This window comes from Alnus glutinosa, chromosome 10 (genome assembly GCF_958979055.1).
Source record: "Alnus glutinosa chromosome 10, dhAlnGlut1.1, whole genome shotgun sequence".
Classification (NCBI taxonomy): domain Eukaryota; kingdom Viridiplantae; phylum Streptophyta; class Magnoliopsida; order Fagales; family Betulaceae; genus Alnus; species Alnus glutinosa.
This window is the reverse complement of record NC_084895.1, coordinates 3,580,139-3,597,631: the sequence shown is the minus strand read 5'-3', so window position 1 is coordinate 3,597,631 and position 17,493 is coordinate 3,580,139. Positions and strand designations below refer to the sequence as shown.

Below are 17,493 nucleotides of genomic sequence, written 5' to 3'. Positions count from 1 at the left end.
TTCTTCATGGAGTTTATCTTGATGATATCATGATCATGTTACGCACGTACATGCATTCATGCATGTGTTTCTTTTTCTTTTTCTTTCTTTGTTCATTTTCCTTGTTAGGTTGTTTGGCTAATGCATGATTGATGTTAGAATTTCAAGCTTGGAAGCTTTTTCCATAAGAAAAAGTGTACTGGGATTCCTGGATTTGGATTAGTACTTCGTGGAGTTCGATCTTGATGATCATATATGTTACGTACGTGCATGTGTTTCTTTTTTTATGCATTTGTTTCTTTTTGTAATCATTTTCCTTATCATATATAGATGTTAGAATTTCAATGAAGTATTTGTTTTCTTGATTGTAATTACAATTTGAGAGGGATTTTGGATTGGCCGGTTTGAAGATTGTGAAGATTGGTTTAGATGTAGGATCTTCACACTACAAAAATTCATGTTGTTTTTTGTGACTAACTTTTAGCGACATGTTAGGATATTTAAAAGGCCACTAAACACCAGTGACGTGTTATTAGTGACCTGTCTACAAGGTCACTAACGAACGGGTCAGTAATTGGAACTTAGTGGCGTGTCTGTCTTTTAGACACGCCACTAACTTCAGTGACGTGTCATTATGACACGTCGCTAATTAGTGCAATTTTTTATTTATTTATTTTTTTTTTTAGAAAAAAATTTGCAATCCCAAATATATGTTTTTAATTTTTTTGCGGTTTAGGATCAATCCATCTTAAACCTTAATCTCAAACCCTAAACCCTAAATCCTAAACCCTAATTTATTTCATTTCCATCAATCCATCAACACAATCACAACAATTTACATTTTTATCGATAATCAACAATCACAACTATTCAAAAATCAAAACATAAGTTTCAACAAACATACAATCAATCTCTGTCATAGATACGGACAAATTATACAGATTACAAAACACAATCTATATACAGATTACCAAACAAGAACAAAAAATAAAAGTACGTATTTGCCAACTAAAATAAACCCTAAATGTCACAAAATATCAGTCATCAGTGAGATTTTCATGATCGGGTGACTGCACAGCATGTTCTACATCAGCTGCGAATAATACAACAAATACACTTAGCAAACAATATGATCGAATCATATCAAGTTCTAAGCATTGAGCAACATGTGAATTTAAACAAACGTCATCATACCAAGAAAAAAAAAGTCATTAATTATTACTTGATCCGCTACCAATAGACAATTTCACATTCACATGAGGTGTGGAATTTTTGCCTAGCGTTGCGGTATTATCAAAGAGCATGGGCACGGATACTAACTGGCACCACATTGACTCCATTTGGCTAAAACGAGACATAATCTGAGATTGTGCCGCCAACACCTCATCCATCGCTGCCTTGTGTCGTGCCCGCTCAGCCTCTAGTGCTCTATTGCGCTTTGTCCGCTCAACCTGGATTGCTCTCTTGCGCTCAGCTCGCTCACTCTCGAGTGCTCTCTCGATCGCACTCGATATATATTCTCAGGAGAAGCTGGCATGCCCTTGATTCTGTGATCGTGATTGTGAGGGCATATGGTATGAGCGTATGGACCCCCGCATAGGTAGAATATTCAACCCAACTTGTTGAACCTTGCCAGCGTACTTAGGCTTATTGCCAAGCACTTGGCCAGGTATACGCGTCATCTGGTGTCCAACGTACTGTTCCTTGTATCACGCTTGACGATTTGGCAGGGTCGATCGATTGGTATTAGCTCTTCCATCCTCCCTTGCATGTTGTATTAAATATTGACGCGTTAAACAAATGTGCATCGTAAAGAAGTTATCACACACATAAGTAAAACAATATATGAAAGATAAGTAGCATACACATCTCTCCTTTACTATGTCATTTGGATAGCTTTCATCCTTCCTCGTGTGAATTTCTATGTACAATTTTGCTCACGTAAGAGTGCCATCCTTGACAGTATGCCGAAAGAATAAGACATTACCACATGTTATATATATATATATATATATATATATAATGTTTACATCTATATGTACAAGATAAATTGGTGCACATCTTCGTTTGTCAACCTCGCATAACTCTTGGTCCCCGAGCAATGGGGAGTATTGTTGAATGCTTGTAATTGCTTCATACGGGCAGCATACTCCTACACAATTAACATTCTTAATATGTGAACACTAACACACCCAAATGAAATTAATGAAACTATACAAAATAGTAATATAACTCATGACTAATTAACCTGATATTCCTCGTCACACCATTTATCCAACAACGAATCCAAGTTGTTGGGGGTGGTAGTTGGAGAGTTTTCCTTCCCCTACTCTTGCTCGTACCATCTCAGGAGTATCGCCCCGCCGAATGCCTATGTCTTTTTTTGCTGTGTATCTCCAATTCTTGAGCTTTAAGGCCATATTCCAGAATGCATGCCATTTTACTTTTTCTAAATCGCAAGTCCACCTACACAAGTTAAAAGTTGATAAATAGAAAAAAAAAAAGAAAAAGAAAAAAAAAAGAGAAATAATATGCGCATATATGTATACACACACACACACACACACAATACGTTGTATATACTAACAATATGTTACAGAAGTTTCATATGACTTCTAATTTTAAACATACCATCAGGGCTTCCCATATATCCTCCTTCGTATGAGTCAATACATGTGCCTAGTTGTCTCGTAAATGCACATAGGTCCCGCTCCTTATTAGCTTCCCGGTCTGCCGTCTAAATTTATTGGTGTTAAGTCCTATGGGTTGCCAGCCTAGATTATACTCCATCACAACCCTCTGCCCTGTTGGGATCTCCCAACCCTTGTGCAGGTCTGTTATGGCTAGCACTTTGAAACAAGTGTTGCCATCCGATTTAGTACCTAACACATTAATAGATACCAATGTTAATTATTTCGAATTGAATATTAACTACAAAACATAAATACGTATATATATCCTTTAAATTTATAAAAATATATACTTACCTATCGTCCGGATTTGGTTTTCACGTAGCACCTGTGTAGCAAGCTCATCCTCGAGTTGTTCATCACGCAGGCCCTCCGGAGCTTGTGTCTCGCTATCGTCCAGAGGCTGTGTCTCGCTGTCATTAGTACCCGATATGCCATAGTTGAATAGCAACGCCACGTGACCGAGGGAACACACCCCTAATTAGCTAATTGTCGGCGGCAGAGGAGGTAGAAGATCAAATGTATTATCATCTAGCTCGAACGATTGATGCTGATACTGGTACCCCAAGTGATCACCCGGCCGGGAGTACTAGTCTGTACCCTGCCTCTGTGTGCGTAGGGTCGCCGGATCCCAACCCCTGGCCCCTAGACTGCTTGAGCTAGCGTGGGATCCTATGTGTTGTGGATTTTTCCTTATAACTCATTGTACCATGAGAAATACATCACGCATTTATACATTATATATCAACTATATGCACCACAGTATATGAATGACTCACATGTTTGACAATGAGATATATATTTATTAATGTAATACCCCGTATTTTAAGATATTGAATAAAATATCTTAAAATATGATTTATGATCTAATAATGACGTAAAAGAATATATATGAATATTTATGAAAATAAATATTCATTTATTAAGGAGCATTTATAGTTTGAGTTTAATAAAAGTTCAAACGGACCTTAAACTTTGGAATATTGGAAATTGGGTCAAACAAACTCCGTTTTGGTCGATTCAAAAGCCAGAACGCTAATCTCGAAGTCCTCTTCATAATTTTTGGACTCCATTTAGTACCCGAAAACACCCGCGAAAAATTATACCTCTGAATAAGACGAAAATTCAATTATGTATTTTGTGGGCCCATTTCAATTTCTATAAAAACTCAGCCAAGCCCATGTTAGCCCAGCCCAGCCCATTCTCCTTACACGTTGATACTGCCCAGTTTAATTAGAAAGAGAATCAAGGCAATAGTTAGAAACCAAGTAAAAGCCAACTAATAGTTGGTTAGAGATATCAGATTTTTTAGCATGTTCATGAGTCATCGCCCAGTTCATCTACCACCTGCCATCTTCCTAACTCTTGATCACTCAATCCCAAAATGCATCCGACCGTCCAAAATTCGCCAAGGCCAGGTGCAGCTCCCTTTCCACGTTCTTCTCCTCTCCTTTTGATTCTTATCTAAAGTAATCATTATATATATATGATTTTCATATCCAGCTTCTACCACGTCAAAGATTTCCGAATAATATCTCATCTCTAAGCTTGCTGCCCAAGTTTGATTTGCAGCTCTTGGATCAGTTTTGATCCAAGTCATCCTAGCCACCCATTTCACCATAAATATAGGTACATCCCACCTTTCAATTCGCACCCTTCTCCTCTTTTCTTTCTTCTTTCATCCGTTTTTCTATTGCCGCAAAGAGATGCAGAATTTCCCTTGCCGAAACTGCTCTCTCTTGCTGTCCCTCTCTGCTTCGTAACAGAGGAAAAATCCTCTCCAGCCCTCTCCCTCATCACACGGCCAGCAACAAGAAAGAAACAAGAGGAAGTGAAAAAGATAAGAAACTAAAGGTGGAGAAAGCTTCTAGAAAAAGATAAAAAGTAGCAAGAAGAGAAATAGAAATAAATGAAGGTAGGAACTGGAACTCTCTACATTATACGTGGACCCATCTCTTTCTCTTTTCCCTCTTTATTCTTTTGTCTTTTCTTAATTACTCTCTTGTCACTTATAAGGAAAATTAGGCTAGATGATATATAAATCTATCACTACTTTTTGTCTAAGTAATGGAATAAAGGGACTCTTTAATATCTCAAAATTGTATTTTGAGATATTTGGAAAGACTTTGATTTATTAGTCTTGTTTTAATGTTATGTGATTTTACGGTTCTTATTATCTTAAGTATCTAATATTTTAATGTTGGTTTTAAATCAGGTTCAAGCGGAGTATTTAATTAATAAATAAATATTTTTATAAAAACATCGTTACGCCGCCCAATTGTTTTAAAATATTTTAAAGTATTTTAGGCGTTATTAATACTAGTGCTGTTATTTTGTCCGGATTTTATAAGAATAAAATAAGGTTTTTATGTTTATTTGATATAAAAATAAATATATATGATTTTTAATATTAAAGCTTTTATAATGCCATTTTAACTAAAATTGGTGTTTTGGTCATTATCTATAAATAATGTTATAATGCTCACATGAAATATGTGGCATTATAATTAATTAATTTTATATGTCGTGGTAATGTTCAAGCGAAAATAGGAGATAATATTTAAATAGGATTAAAATGTATATTTAGTGAATTATGCTAATTTACTATTGTTTGTATTAAATTATATTGCAGTGATTATATCTGTAAACATTTCTTAAAGCCAGAAGAATTGCTGTGAGTATTTCTTACTCACCGAGGATGATACGTGTTGTGGTTTTTGATTATGTGTTGAAGTCTGCTTTATTTAATTGTATGCATATGGTTTGACATTTTATATGTTTAACATGCTTTGGTTGGAATTATGTATATGATGTTTGCATAATTTGAGTTATAAATGGGTTAGTAAAAAGACTGGAGGTTTAGGTACCAAGGCGTCAGTGATTGAGGAGACCAACGGATGAACTGAGGTTTACAAATCAAGGCGTCAAATAATTGACTAGACCAGCGGGTAAACCGAACTTTAGGTACCAATGCATTAATTCACTGATAAGACCGACGGATAGACCAAAGGTTCAAGGATTAATAACAAAGCGGGTGAGCATAGGCCACCAGAAGGAGCATAGGCCCCTGAGAGATTTAATGAAGCATAGGCTTCTATTAGTAAGCATTGAGCATAGGCTCATAATGAAAGAAGCATAGGCTTCAATCTAACGGAGCATAGGCTCATAATAAGCAAAGCATAGGCTTCAAATTGATGGAACATAGGTTCAATTAGGGTTAAAGTAAGAAGTATACAAGGTTGTGCATGTATTTCTATATCTGTCATCATCTGATTGCTTAGTGTACTTTTAAATAATGCAGTATTTCAATGTGGTCAAAGACTATTGACTCACTTGACCACAGCATGAGATTGTGGTGATAACTGCAATCTCATGCGAGTTTTTGCAGGGTGGATCAAAGGTCAAGACTATTGGAATAATTATTTTAATATGAAATATTTGTCATGTTGGAGAAGACAATAATTATGTATTTATTAAGTGCCGCATTTGGCACATATGTTATTATTTTGGATGTAATTATTATATCAGAACAAAAGGTTATTATTTTTATATATTGAGATTATCTAGTCAGCTCTGATGTGTCATTGTTAAAGAAAAATTATATTCCGCTGCTAATTTATAACTCTGATGAGTTAGTAATGTCACGTGGAAATCAAAAAAATTTCACTTACGCTTTTTGTAAAAGCGGGGCGTTACAATTAATCCAATGCACAAATTAGTATTTTATACCATTTACAAATGATGTAATAATTAGTTAACAATAACCAATCAATGTAGAAATAAATAACAGGAAACCAATTAATTAATGTGAACTATATAATTTCCAATTTTAATAGAATCACATACGCTTGGATCGGATCTACGTCAGGTCGAACGTGGTTGAAGTCATCGGATCATGGTCATTATTACTGGTCAATAGGAGCGGTTTACACTTGTGGTAGTTGGCACATGCATCATGATGCCCTTCACCATAACCAACGTCGTATACGTTGTTGGGTTTAGTCCTTACATCGCAAGCCCAATCTAGGTCTCGTTCATCTTCGACGTAAAAAATTTGGTCAACTTGTGTAGTTAGCACATACAGCTCATCACTGATCAGCTCTCCCTTGTGGACAAATTTTTTGAAGTTGACAAGGGCTAGCTCATACTCGTTCACCTTGTACCCTGTGTCCCTCTTGGTGTTTGCCTAATCACACTTAAAAATGATACACTTGGTCCTATCGAAGTATTCAACCTCAATTATTTCTGTTAACTTATCGTAGTATATTTTGCCATCAACGGTCGGCGCACACACGCCGCTGTTTTGAGTCCTCTTTCTCGCATCATGTGTAAGAGTGCGAAACAGTTTGACATTTACAACATATCTGTTATATCTGGCTGTTGTCTCCTTCGGCTCTCTACAATGCATCTCTAGTTTGTCACCCATTTCCTTCCTACGTTGATCATCCAATCAATCAACCTGCGAGTATATTACGTACAATAGGTGTGTACAAATGGGACGGTTATTAATCGGAAATAACCGGTAACCACCAACAACCACTAACCAGAAAAACCGAAAAATTGGAAATAACCGTAACCTGATAACCACTAACTAGGTGGGCATTCCTTGGCTTGATTTTCTTGATGGAGCTAATTTCTTGGGAACTATGCTCACGGATGGGTTTCTATGCCACGTTTGGGAGAAGGTGGATTTTATTTGGTACTACGAGGATGTCCTCATTAGGAGGCTTGTTCAGTGGGATTTCTATGATGGTAGTATGTACTGGTTTATTTAATTTTCTTTTGAAAATATAGTTTGATACTCTTTTGTGAAGTTATCCTAAAATTGTCTCAAAAATTAGGCTTTAAAGCCCTCAAAATTGATACCCATTTTTGCATCGGGTCAAAACCATACCCGTTTCAAATAATCTGGTTAAAATTTTAGAAATTTTCCAGATTGGGCAGCGTGGGGTATTTTGGATCTAATAGGCTGACCCAAAACTTAAAGCGACATCTCCTAAGATTTTCCAGACAATGGGCTTTTTTGCTAATGGGTTGAGAAAAAATAGGGTGGCCAAATCAGATCCAACCCATTCTCATGGTTGGTTGAAAATTCTAGGGATAGGGGAGGATTTTCATCCTATACTGCAATCTAACTTATTCAATCTATAAAAATAGTTGGTAGATCAAGATTTAAAACAAATGTAAGTTTTCTTTGAAAGCTTGACACTTTTGACTCAAAGTGTGTTTCGACTTTGAAAATCTTTGATAATCTATAAGAAAACTATGAGAAACCTATAATTTCTCTATTTACATACTTATAATCAAGCCAAAACATGCAAGTATAAAAGAATTCGAAATATCTTTCTTGAAGAGAACATACCTTTTCTGTTATCGGTTAATGGAATATATGACACGTGGCAAGGGCATTATAGGAATATTTTGACAAAAATGGGTCTTTTTGGCACACTTTGATAGTTTGATGAGTTACTTTAACACACTTGAAAATTCAGGGAGCTATTTTAAAATCGGCTGTTAGTTCATTGGCTTTTTTATATTTTTAATTCCCTTTCTTCTACCTTTAATTTGCACCCCAAATTAGGGTTGTATAGGCAGTGGCACACTGGCAGTTAGCGGTTATTTATGCCCAAACTGCATCGCAATAACTATCTGTCATGTATGAGCCTTTTCTTTAATTTGCTTCCTATTTTGATATTTTGGGCCTCTTTTTAGGGTTAGTTTTAAATAGTTTTGCTACTGTTTTGGGCTTTTTTTTTTTATTAAATAAATTCTGTTTTAAAGCTAAATTTTAAAATAAGATTTTAATATGATATATATAAGAGTAGATAGTTAGCGGTTATTAACCACTTCTGCTACTCTACCACTATTAGCCACACCGCTCTAGGCGATTAGCGGTTTTTGTCAATCGTCCACCCATACGGTTACATGGTTAGCAGTTAAAAATGGTTAGTAATCGTCTATCTCTACAATCCTACCCTAAATATAATGCTTTAAACCAAAAGTTAAAAAAATTAAAAATATCCTTTAAAACTACATGACTTTATCGGAATTTCTCATCTGTTTCCTTTCCTTTTCTCACCTAATTCCCTCCTGAATCTCTTTAGTTGAACTGGATCTGAGTGCTTTTATTCGTTCTGGATCAGGTTCATGGGATTAGTTTTACGTATAAAAAAGTTAGTTATTTTTCTTGTTAGGCAGTTCAAGTTACGGTTTTTAATTGTGGCTTTGGAAGACTCTAATTAAAAGAGAGAAATCTTAGTTGGGTTGATCAGTTCAACTAGAAATTCTCAGTGATTTTTAATAAATAGAAAAGAAAAGCAGTGTTGATCGAACTCATCAATGTCGACTAAGGCTTGGCGGCCATGGGCAGGGGCCGCAGGGGCAGGGGGGACAGACTTCTACCTCTCTATTTCCCTCGTCAGCTATCTTGACAAGAAAGTTCTTCTGCTGCTCTGCGATGGCCGATGCTTCATTGGCATACTTCGTTCTTTAGATCAGCACGCCAACGCTGTTCTTGAGGGTGCCTTCGAGAGAGTTGTTGCGGGTCATCTTTACTGTGACATCCCTTTGGGTGTGTTCGTGGTCCGTGGAGATGAAGTTATTTTAACTGGCGAGCTGGGGATGGAGGAGGAGCGTCTTCAACATATGACTCGTGTTTCAATGGCAGAAATCAAAAGGGCACGGAAAGATGAGAGGGAGGCTGAAGATCTTAAAAGATCCATAAGAAAAAGAGTACTGGGATTCCTTGATTTGGATTAGTTCTTCATGGAGTTCTTGATGATCATGATCATGTTACGTACTTAAATGCATGCATGCATGTGTTTGTTTTTCTTTTCTTTCTTTATTCATTTTCCTTATTAGGTTGTTTGGCTAATGCATGCATGATAGATGTTAGAATTTCAAGCTTGGAAGTTTTTTCCATAAGAAAAAAAGAGTACTGGGATTCCTGGATTTGGATTAGTTCATGGAGTTAATCTTGATTCTTGATGATCATATATCTTACGTACATGCATCATGCATGTGTTTCTTTTTTTATTCATTTTCCTAATTATCATAGATGTTAGAATTTCAATAAAGTATTTGTTTGCTTGATTGTAATTACAGTTTGAGAGGGATTTTGGATTGGTTTGAAGATTAATGGTTTAGATTTAGGATCTTCAGAAATATCCGACAGAGTGTAATTTGGGAATGAACCCCCACTTTCTAATCTGTAAAACGGTAGCACTCTGATTATTTTCTGTATGAATTTAATATTACGTGCAAAAGAGAGTAAGGAGTGTGGTTTAGCTGGAAGAGTATAAAGAATAGACATTTTGGAAACGTTACTAGGTTAGAATAAATTAATTATTCCGGTAATCGATATCTCCGTAATTATGTTAGCAGGAAAAAATAGTACATTTGTAAAGTAGTTATGGCATAACTTGTGGGATAACATATATACGGTAGTTTAAGACATAAAATCATGTTGATGAAATGTACAATATAATCTTTTCAGTTAATTTACAGCTTATATATGACCGTTCTCCACATGGCCTAACTAGCGATGCCATAGGGTGTGACCAAAATCTGTGCATGGTTGCGCCGATCATTTCCCGACGTTCGATCCAAGGCAACTAATACTAAACTAAACCTAGGTGAGATGTAAAATTTAGACCTTAACGCTCACAACCACCAATTATGCAAGAATTTAAGTAATGAAAATTATGGAGGAATACAAACAAAACCAGTTGAAAGCAATAAACACATGCGCACATCAACATATATGATTTTGTTGACGAAGTAAAATCATTTGAACTCTTCAAATGTAGAACCATTTTGAACTAGTCAAACCCAAAAAATTAACACTAAGAAATATTCAATATGTATGCATAGTACACTTATATTCAATCCCTTCCCCTTTATCTTTAGTTTCAACATCATTTTGTTTGAAATTGATCTTAGATCTACTACAACCTCTCTACCCATACAAGCCACCCACCTGTTTTCCACCATCTCTGGCCAACTCTCTCCCCTCTAACGTTAGCTGCTACAACGCGTGAGCTGCAAGTGCCAATTAATGCCCATTTTGTAAATAGTATGTGTTAGTTTTATTGGCTACATTTTGTTGACAAAATCACTGCCATGTAAGTGTGCTGCTGAAACAGGAACGACGTAATTATTCAGAGTTTTCAGAATATTCAGAAATTATTTCTCAAATATAGAAAGGGCTTTAATATGACAAGTATCAGTGTCACAAGCATCAAGAAGGCATTTTTCGGTTTCGAGGAAGATTCTACACACATCTCAATATTTTTATCATAACTTTCTACTCAAATATTAGATGAAATTTGTGTCCTTGGAAAGTTAATAAAAAAATACTACAACTTGACCGTCTGGACGGCCCATTGAAACGTCCGAATGCTTCTCAGTGTTCGAGAAGATTCTGAACAGCTCAGCAGACATGTCGGTGAAGACAGCAAGCAACCGTCCGAACACTATTCTGTGTTCAAGGAAATTCTGAACAGCTCAGCACATGCTTGGTAAAGACAGCTTGCAACCGTCCAGACGCTAGGGCAACACCGTTCGAACGCGGAGATTGAAGCTTAATAAGGAAACACGTGAAACCCGTTATGGAAGTCGATTGCTGCTTGCCGTCTAGACGCCCTCGGTCTAGGTCCAGATGCTGCCCAGAGAACTTCGAATCAGTGATTGTGATATGTGCTAGCTCTCTTAGGGTAGTTTCTATGTGATTTGATCAAGCTGTGAAGTCTAGCTTATGGAGGAGCCTTAAGCTAAAGGATTCCATTGAAGACCCTTTCAGGTAGGAGACCTGGTTGGGAGGAGTTCACGTTGGGTTACGTGTCAGAGTTCAAGGTACCATAACTGCATCAGAGGTATGTGAGTGCTACTTCTTTGTAACTAGCTTTGTCTTCTGAATAGTAGATATCCTAGGTTTGGCTATCACAGAGTGATTTTTCTCTTAATTAAGTTTCCACTTCGTTAACAAAATATATGCCTTCTTTAAATTCCGCGTTTAGATATTTTGTTACAAATTGATCACACACACACACGGTAAATTAGGAGTTTATTATTTTTCAGCATGATAATATATTTATCATGTAATAACATATAAATAATCAAATCTATAAAATTTAATCTAGGTCATAAAATAAAAATAAACATATTTCGTTACGAGAATACTCTCAATTTTACTAATCTATGAATCCTCAGAGAAAATAAAAGACTTGAAGAAACTGATATATTTCTGTTTAGAGAGGCCATCTTACCACCAATTTCATGGATATAGGCCTAATTTCTCGATTTGATTTTGAGTATTGTGGTTGGTTGCAATACCACCATTTAGAGTATTTATCAAATAGAATGTATTTAGTCATCCATAGCATGCATGCTGATGCAATGATCAACTACCCTCTCAGTAAAAAATAAAAATAAAAATAAAATAGCTTTACACTGCAAAACCCTTCTAGATCTCAGTAATGGCTCTTCCCTCCTCTGCACCTTCCCCGGCCAAATAACCCTTTACCAATCTCTTTTGGGAGACCCTTCTCTTTTCTCTTTAATTTCAACAACATTTTGTTTGAAATTTAGATCTTAGATCTACTGTAACCTTTTCATGATCATCCACACAAGCACGTGCCCCGGCCTCCATCATCTCCGGCCAACTCTCTCACTGTTGATGTTAGCTGCTGCAACGCGTGTATGCCATGCGTCGCCATGGCGTGCGTGGGTTGCACATGCCAATGCCTATTTTGGCTTCTTCTGATAGATCTGATGTTCTCTACCCTTGCTCCTCTGGCTCTTTTCTTGTTGAGCTCTTTTGCTACAAAATAAATAAATAAATTCAAATCCAAATCTAGACCTCAAAATACATTGAATTTCTTGTTATTTGTTTCGCAACAATGGTAGGGATTCCTTATCATTCCTTACAATCGGGTCTGTTACTACTAGCACCGACATCTTTCCCTTTTACTCCTTTCATCTTGAGGTTCCTCTTTGTGGCTGTGGAATGGATTGTTGAAATAGGTCGAGTTGTTTTTTTTGCCTATATTTTTGTTATCTGTAATTCTTTTTTTTTTCATTGGTTTTTGTTCTAATCTTATTTTTCTTTAACAAAAAAGAAAAAAAGAAAAACTCATGCCAGTCAATGACACTCTTCTAAATATATGAAGGAATAAGTACAAGAAAACAATTTTTTTTTTTCCTAAAGTACACCTATCATGGTGTCACTTGATGTAGTCCATGTTCTATGATGAAGGAATTTCTATATCCCACTAGGGTATAATTGAGTTTGTTTACAACACTTTGTCCAAGCTTTTTGCTTTTTATAAAAAAAAAAGGAAAAAGAAAAAGAGTAAAATTATTAACAAAAAATTCAAAACACAAAATACTCAAAACTATTTTATCCTTTATGTCAAATCAAAACATTTTTTCAAACAAAAAAATGGATTGAGATCCACCGCAATTTTGACAGGTCAAAATTTATTTGAGCAGGTAAGTCTCATATATGCCTCTCTCACAATAGCACCCTCTAAAAAAATACTCTAATTTTGGTAATTGCTTTTCTTTCACGTGATCCACCTTCTGAACTAACGTCTATGAGGTTCATTCCAACAGGAGCACAATGCCACTATGTGTAACACCTACCCCTAATGACACAATATTGTTCGCTTTTGACTCCTTCGAACCAGACTTCCTAGGAGGTAACCCATCCTAGTACTACTCTTGCAGAAACACGCTTAACTGTGAAGTTCTGATAGATTTATGACCATCACGGCTTTAAAACGCATTGTGTTCCATATTGGGAAGATGAGTAGCCTACATAGAGTGTGTGGTTTATAAAGATAGTTATGAGTGCTAATTAAGCCCACATTGCTTAATTATTAGGTGAAACTGGGTTTTATAAAGAATTTTAGGGAAATTCCAAATTGACTAGTCATTTTGGGGTGATAGCGCAGATGTGACTATAACTTTTTTCCTATGTCGTTTGTAACACACCAGTCCCATATTTTGGAAAGATGAGTAGCACACATAGAGTAGATAGTTTATAAAGATAATCACGAGTGCTAAGTCCCACATTACCTAGTTATTATGTGAAACTGGACTTTATAAGAAATTTTAGAGAAACTCCAAATTGACTAGTCCTTATGGGGTGATAGCGCAGATGTGGCTAACGCTTTTTCCTTGGGTCGTTACACTACGGATGTGTTAGGTAAAGATTGTTAAGTTGAATTATTTTCTGAGTAGTAGTAAGAAGTGATTGATGTAATATAAAGTAGAAATAATTTGTATGGAAACGTTAAAAAAGTTTTGTATTGTAGTTGATTTTTTTTATTTGAATAGTATAAAAAAAATTATTGATGTGATAGAAAAAGTGATAAAGGTTAGAATATTTTGAAGTCGATTATTTTTAGGAGAAGTGAAAATAAGAGAAGGAAAGGGAAGGTGTGTTATCGGACAGAGGCGGAGCCAGGAATTTGTCCTAGTAGGGGCAAAATTTGAATGATAAAATAAATCCTAAAGTACAAAGAAAATCTTCTCAAAAGATATTAATATTGTTCTTCTCTTAATAAGAAAATAATTATAATAAAAAATAATAGTCAATAAATCACATAAATGTAAAATAAATAATCAAAAATATTGTTAGCATAAAAAAAATTGTAAATTCATGAATACACCACAAGTGAATAATATTAAAATTATTCAAAAAGTCTACTAGATTAGTCTTTACGGTATATGATTATTCTACAAGGCTAGTCTATATACTGATTATTCAAATAAAATAAAAATAATAATTTTTATATTCTTCTAAACTAGCCTATTACTCGACCATTCTAGACTCTCTGATTAGTCAATCAATCAATATCACATATGACAGAGTGAAAGACTATGTGGCCTCTTTTGTGTTTTTTTTTCCAACCTATTATTTGTGTTTGTGTTTGTGAAAAAGAGAGAGGTGAGATCTAGTTGTAACTGTAAACGGTCGTGAATAATGAGAGAGTTCTGTGATATCAAGTTATCAACCCATTTGGTTCCACAAAAATAATGGGCAGATGGTTAGCACGAGTTCTACTTTTTCGGTGCTTAATTTATAGAGTAATGCTATACATCATCCCCTTGTCCTTCTTTTGTCCTCTCAAAATTGATGTGGCTCTTAAAATCACCATTGGATTAAAATTCAATAGTGATATATTAAAAATTCAATAGTGATTTTATGAGCCACATCAATTTTGGGGGAACAAAAAGAGGAAAAGGGGATGATGTGTAGCATTACTCTAATTTATATATACATACACGATCGAGTTAGGGCTGCCTCAATCATATACTTCCCTTATGTTTTTTGTTTTTAACTTTCTTCTTCTAATTACCTAATCTCTCTCTCAGAACAAGTCGCACACGGCTGGATTGTTTGTTCATAAAAGAAAAAAAATACCATACTAGTCTTCACATGTTTTTTTTGTTGTTGTGAAGAACCCTTATTATACAATTATTAATTGAGGGCCTTAATTAGATAACTTTTTTCTATATTAGAGCCTTAATTTTTTATTTTTTTAAGAAATATTTATTGTGTAACTATTAGTCGAGGACCTTATTGATATGGATCGTTACTTAATCAAGCTAAGTATCGTGGATTGACCTCAATTGTTATAAATTCGATAGGTACAAATATTTTCCATTACTTTGACGTATTCAAAGATTTACACACATGGGACACCCCGGAAATCTTCAACGAAGCACCCAACTAGCGCATCAGATCAAGCAAAGACTATTGTCGCTATTTGGCCTCATTGAAAATTAGGAGCATTTGTTATACTTTTTATTTTTATTTTTTATTGACATGGTGTAGAAATGCATTCAAATTGTTCTCAAGGGGTAACTCAATCGGGTGGGGAACACGCCTCATGAAGCAGAAGTCACTAGTTCGGATCCCCTCCATCTTTTATGTAAAGAAAAAAAAAAAAAAAAAAGGAAGGAAGGCATACAAATTAATATGCAATCATTTATAGCCATGGCAATAGTATTTGATTAATACAGATTCCCTTTTTGGCTGCAAGCACAAAATAAGCAATGAACCGACAAATTTTAAGCTAAAAAAAGAATCAATATCAATTAGGACATAGAATTAAACAAATGTACCTCATAGAACTCGGTGATATGACATGTTTAAATAAAATATTTGAACGTATTGTTGATAAACCACGTTATTGCAAGACAAATGCTGTATATTACATTTTGCACATGTAATACTGCCTATCAGAAGGATTAGCTAGCTGATTCAAAATAATAATAATAATAATAATAATAATAATAATAATAATAGTTAATTGACAATGTCACATTAATAAAGTTGAATAAAAGTGTAGTGTATGTTTAACATTGCCCTTACTCTTACGGCATTTAATGCATGTGACTCGTGAGTAATGCTCATGCTTTAATTTATCCTATGGTTAATTAACATATAAAAGTGTCAAGTTTTTTTTTATTTTTTTTTTATTTTTTTTATTTTTTATTAAAAGGCTAATCCAAGATTAGTTGACATTGTCAAAAAGTAAATAATAGTATGCACAAAGGATATGGCTTCAGTTATGTAGTTTAAACTACAGCACGTACACAATATATCTGCTGTAGAAAAAATAAAGGGTCCAAATTTAATTAAGACTTTTTCAATATAAACTGCATCGTTTCTTTTAACAAACAAAACGTCTGTTGTGTTTTTGTTTCCTTTCCTTTTCCTTTTCTTCTTTTCTTTCATTTCCTCTTCTTTCATTTCTTCTTTTCTACAAGCACAAAAGAAAAGGGTGTGTTGTGGTGTAGATATTTGCGGGGAGAGGGGTACTTGTGGACAAAAAAATGTAAACCATTTGATTGAAAATAATGAATGTTTTAAGGTTGACCACGTTTTTCGAGTGCAACCAAATACCAAAAAATGTTGTTTTATATATTTAAAAAAAAATTATGTTGCCATTTTCAATAATTTGTGCAGACAAAAAAAATATTCAATGAAAATTGTTTGCAAAGTCAACGAAAAATAAGGGGTTTACGGTAAAAAAATAAGGGGTTTAAGGTAGAACAATAGCTTATCTCTAGCTCTCAAGAGATGTAAGCCATTTTTTGCCCTCCCTCCCTCATTTTTAATGTCAAAGTGTACGTATTTTCCCACAAAAATTCATTGGACGACTTTCTTAAAAACAATTACAAAAGCACGCATGTGGTAAAAAAGCTAAAAGACACCCATTACTTCTTTTTTTTTTTTTTTTAAAAAAAAAAGACTTATGCAGTTATGCTTTAGCAAGTTTTTGGGTCGCCCGTCGAAAGACTATTAGGAAGCAAAATGACCTAGTTTTGGAGGCGAGCTATTCTCTTTTAGGGACGACATTTCAAGTGTGCTCCCAAAGTGCACTTTCAACGACGACGTCAATATTGTCCCAGAAGGCTCTTTTTCCCTGGTGACAATCCTTTTCTTTGGTAGTACTGGAGTTAGACGATAGTCGTTTTTGGATAATCAGCAGCTATCCTTAAAGATGATATCACGACGGTCGTCTCTGGACCGCCCCACAAGAAGGGATCTCTTTGTCAAGCTATAGGAATTTGTCGAAGATATGTTATATGAGTCATCATTTTTGTTCCCTTTAGAAAATATGCATGCCATGAGTATATATTAAGTGAAGTTAATTAAAAAGAGCCATTTTTGTTTGCCTATATACGCGGAAGCATTAGTCACGTCTACGCCATCCCATACCCCAATATCTTTACAATCAACCTGTTCAAAGTAGGAGTTAACTTTCTGGTGTCACATTAAAACTATTAAGCAAATGTTGCAGCATTG

General features: G+C 35.1%; 1 protein-coding gene across 1 annotated transcript; it reads left to right on the top strand.

The window, feature by feature from the left end:
- Positions 1 to 9,008: 9,008 nt before the first annotated feature.
- LOC133879879 (sm-like protein LSM1B) lies at positions 9,009 to 9,428 on the top strand. Its single transcript, XM_062318683.1, has one exon. It carries the CDS (start codon positions 9,009 to 9,011, stop codon positions 9,426 to 9,428), a length of 420 nt encoding a protein of 139 aa, XP_062174667.1.
- The last annotated feature ends 8,065 nt before the right edge of the window (positions 9,429 to 17,493 follow it).

Excerpts from the sequence above, each read along its gene's own strand:
- LOC133879879 (XM_062318683.1), top strand. The coding sequence starts at position 9,009 with ATGTCGACTAAGGCTTGGCGGCCATGGGCAGGGGCCGCAGGGGCAGGG.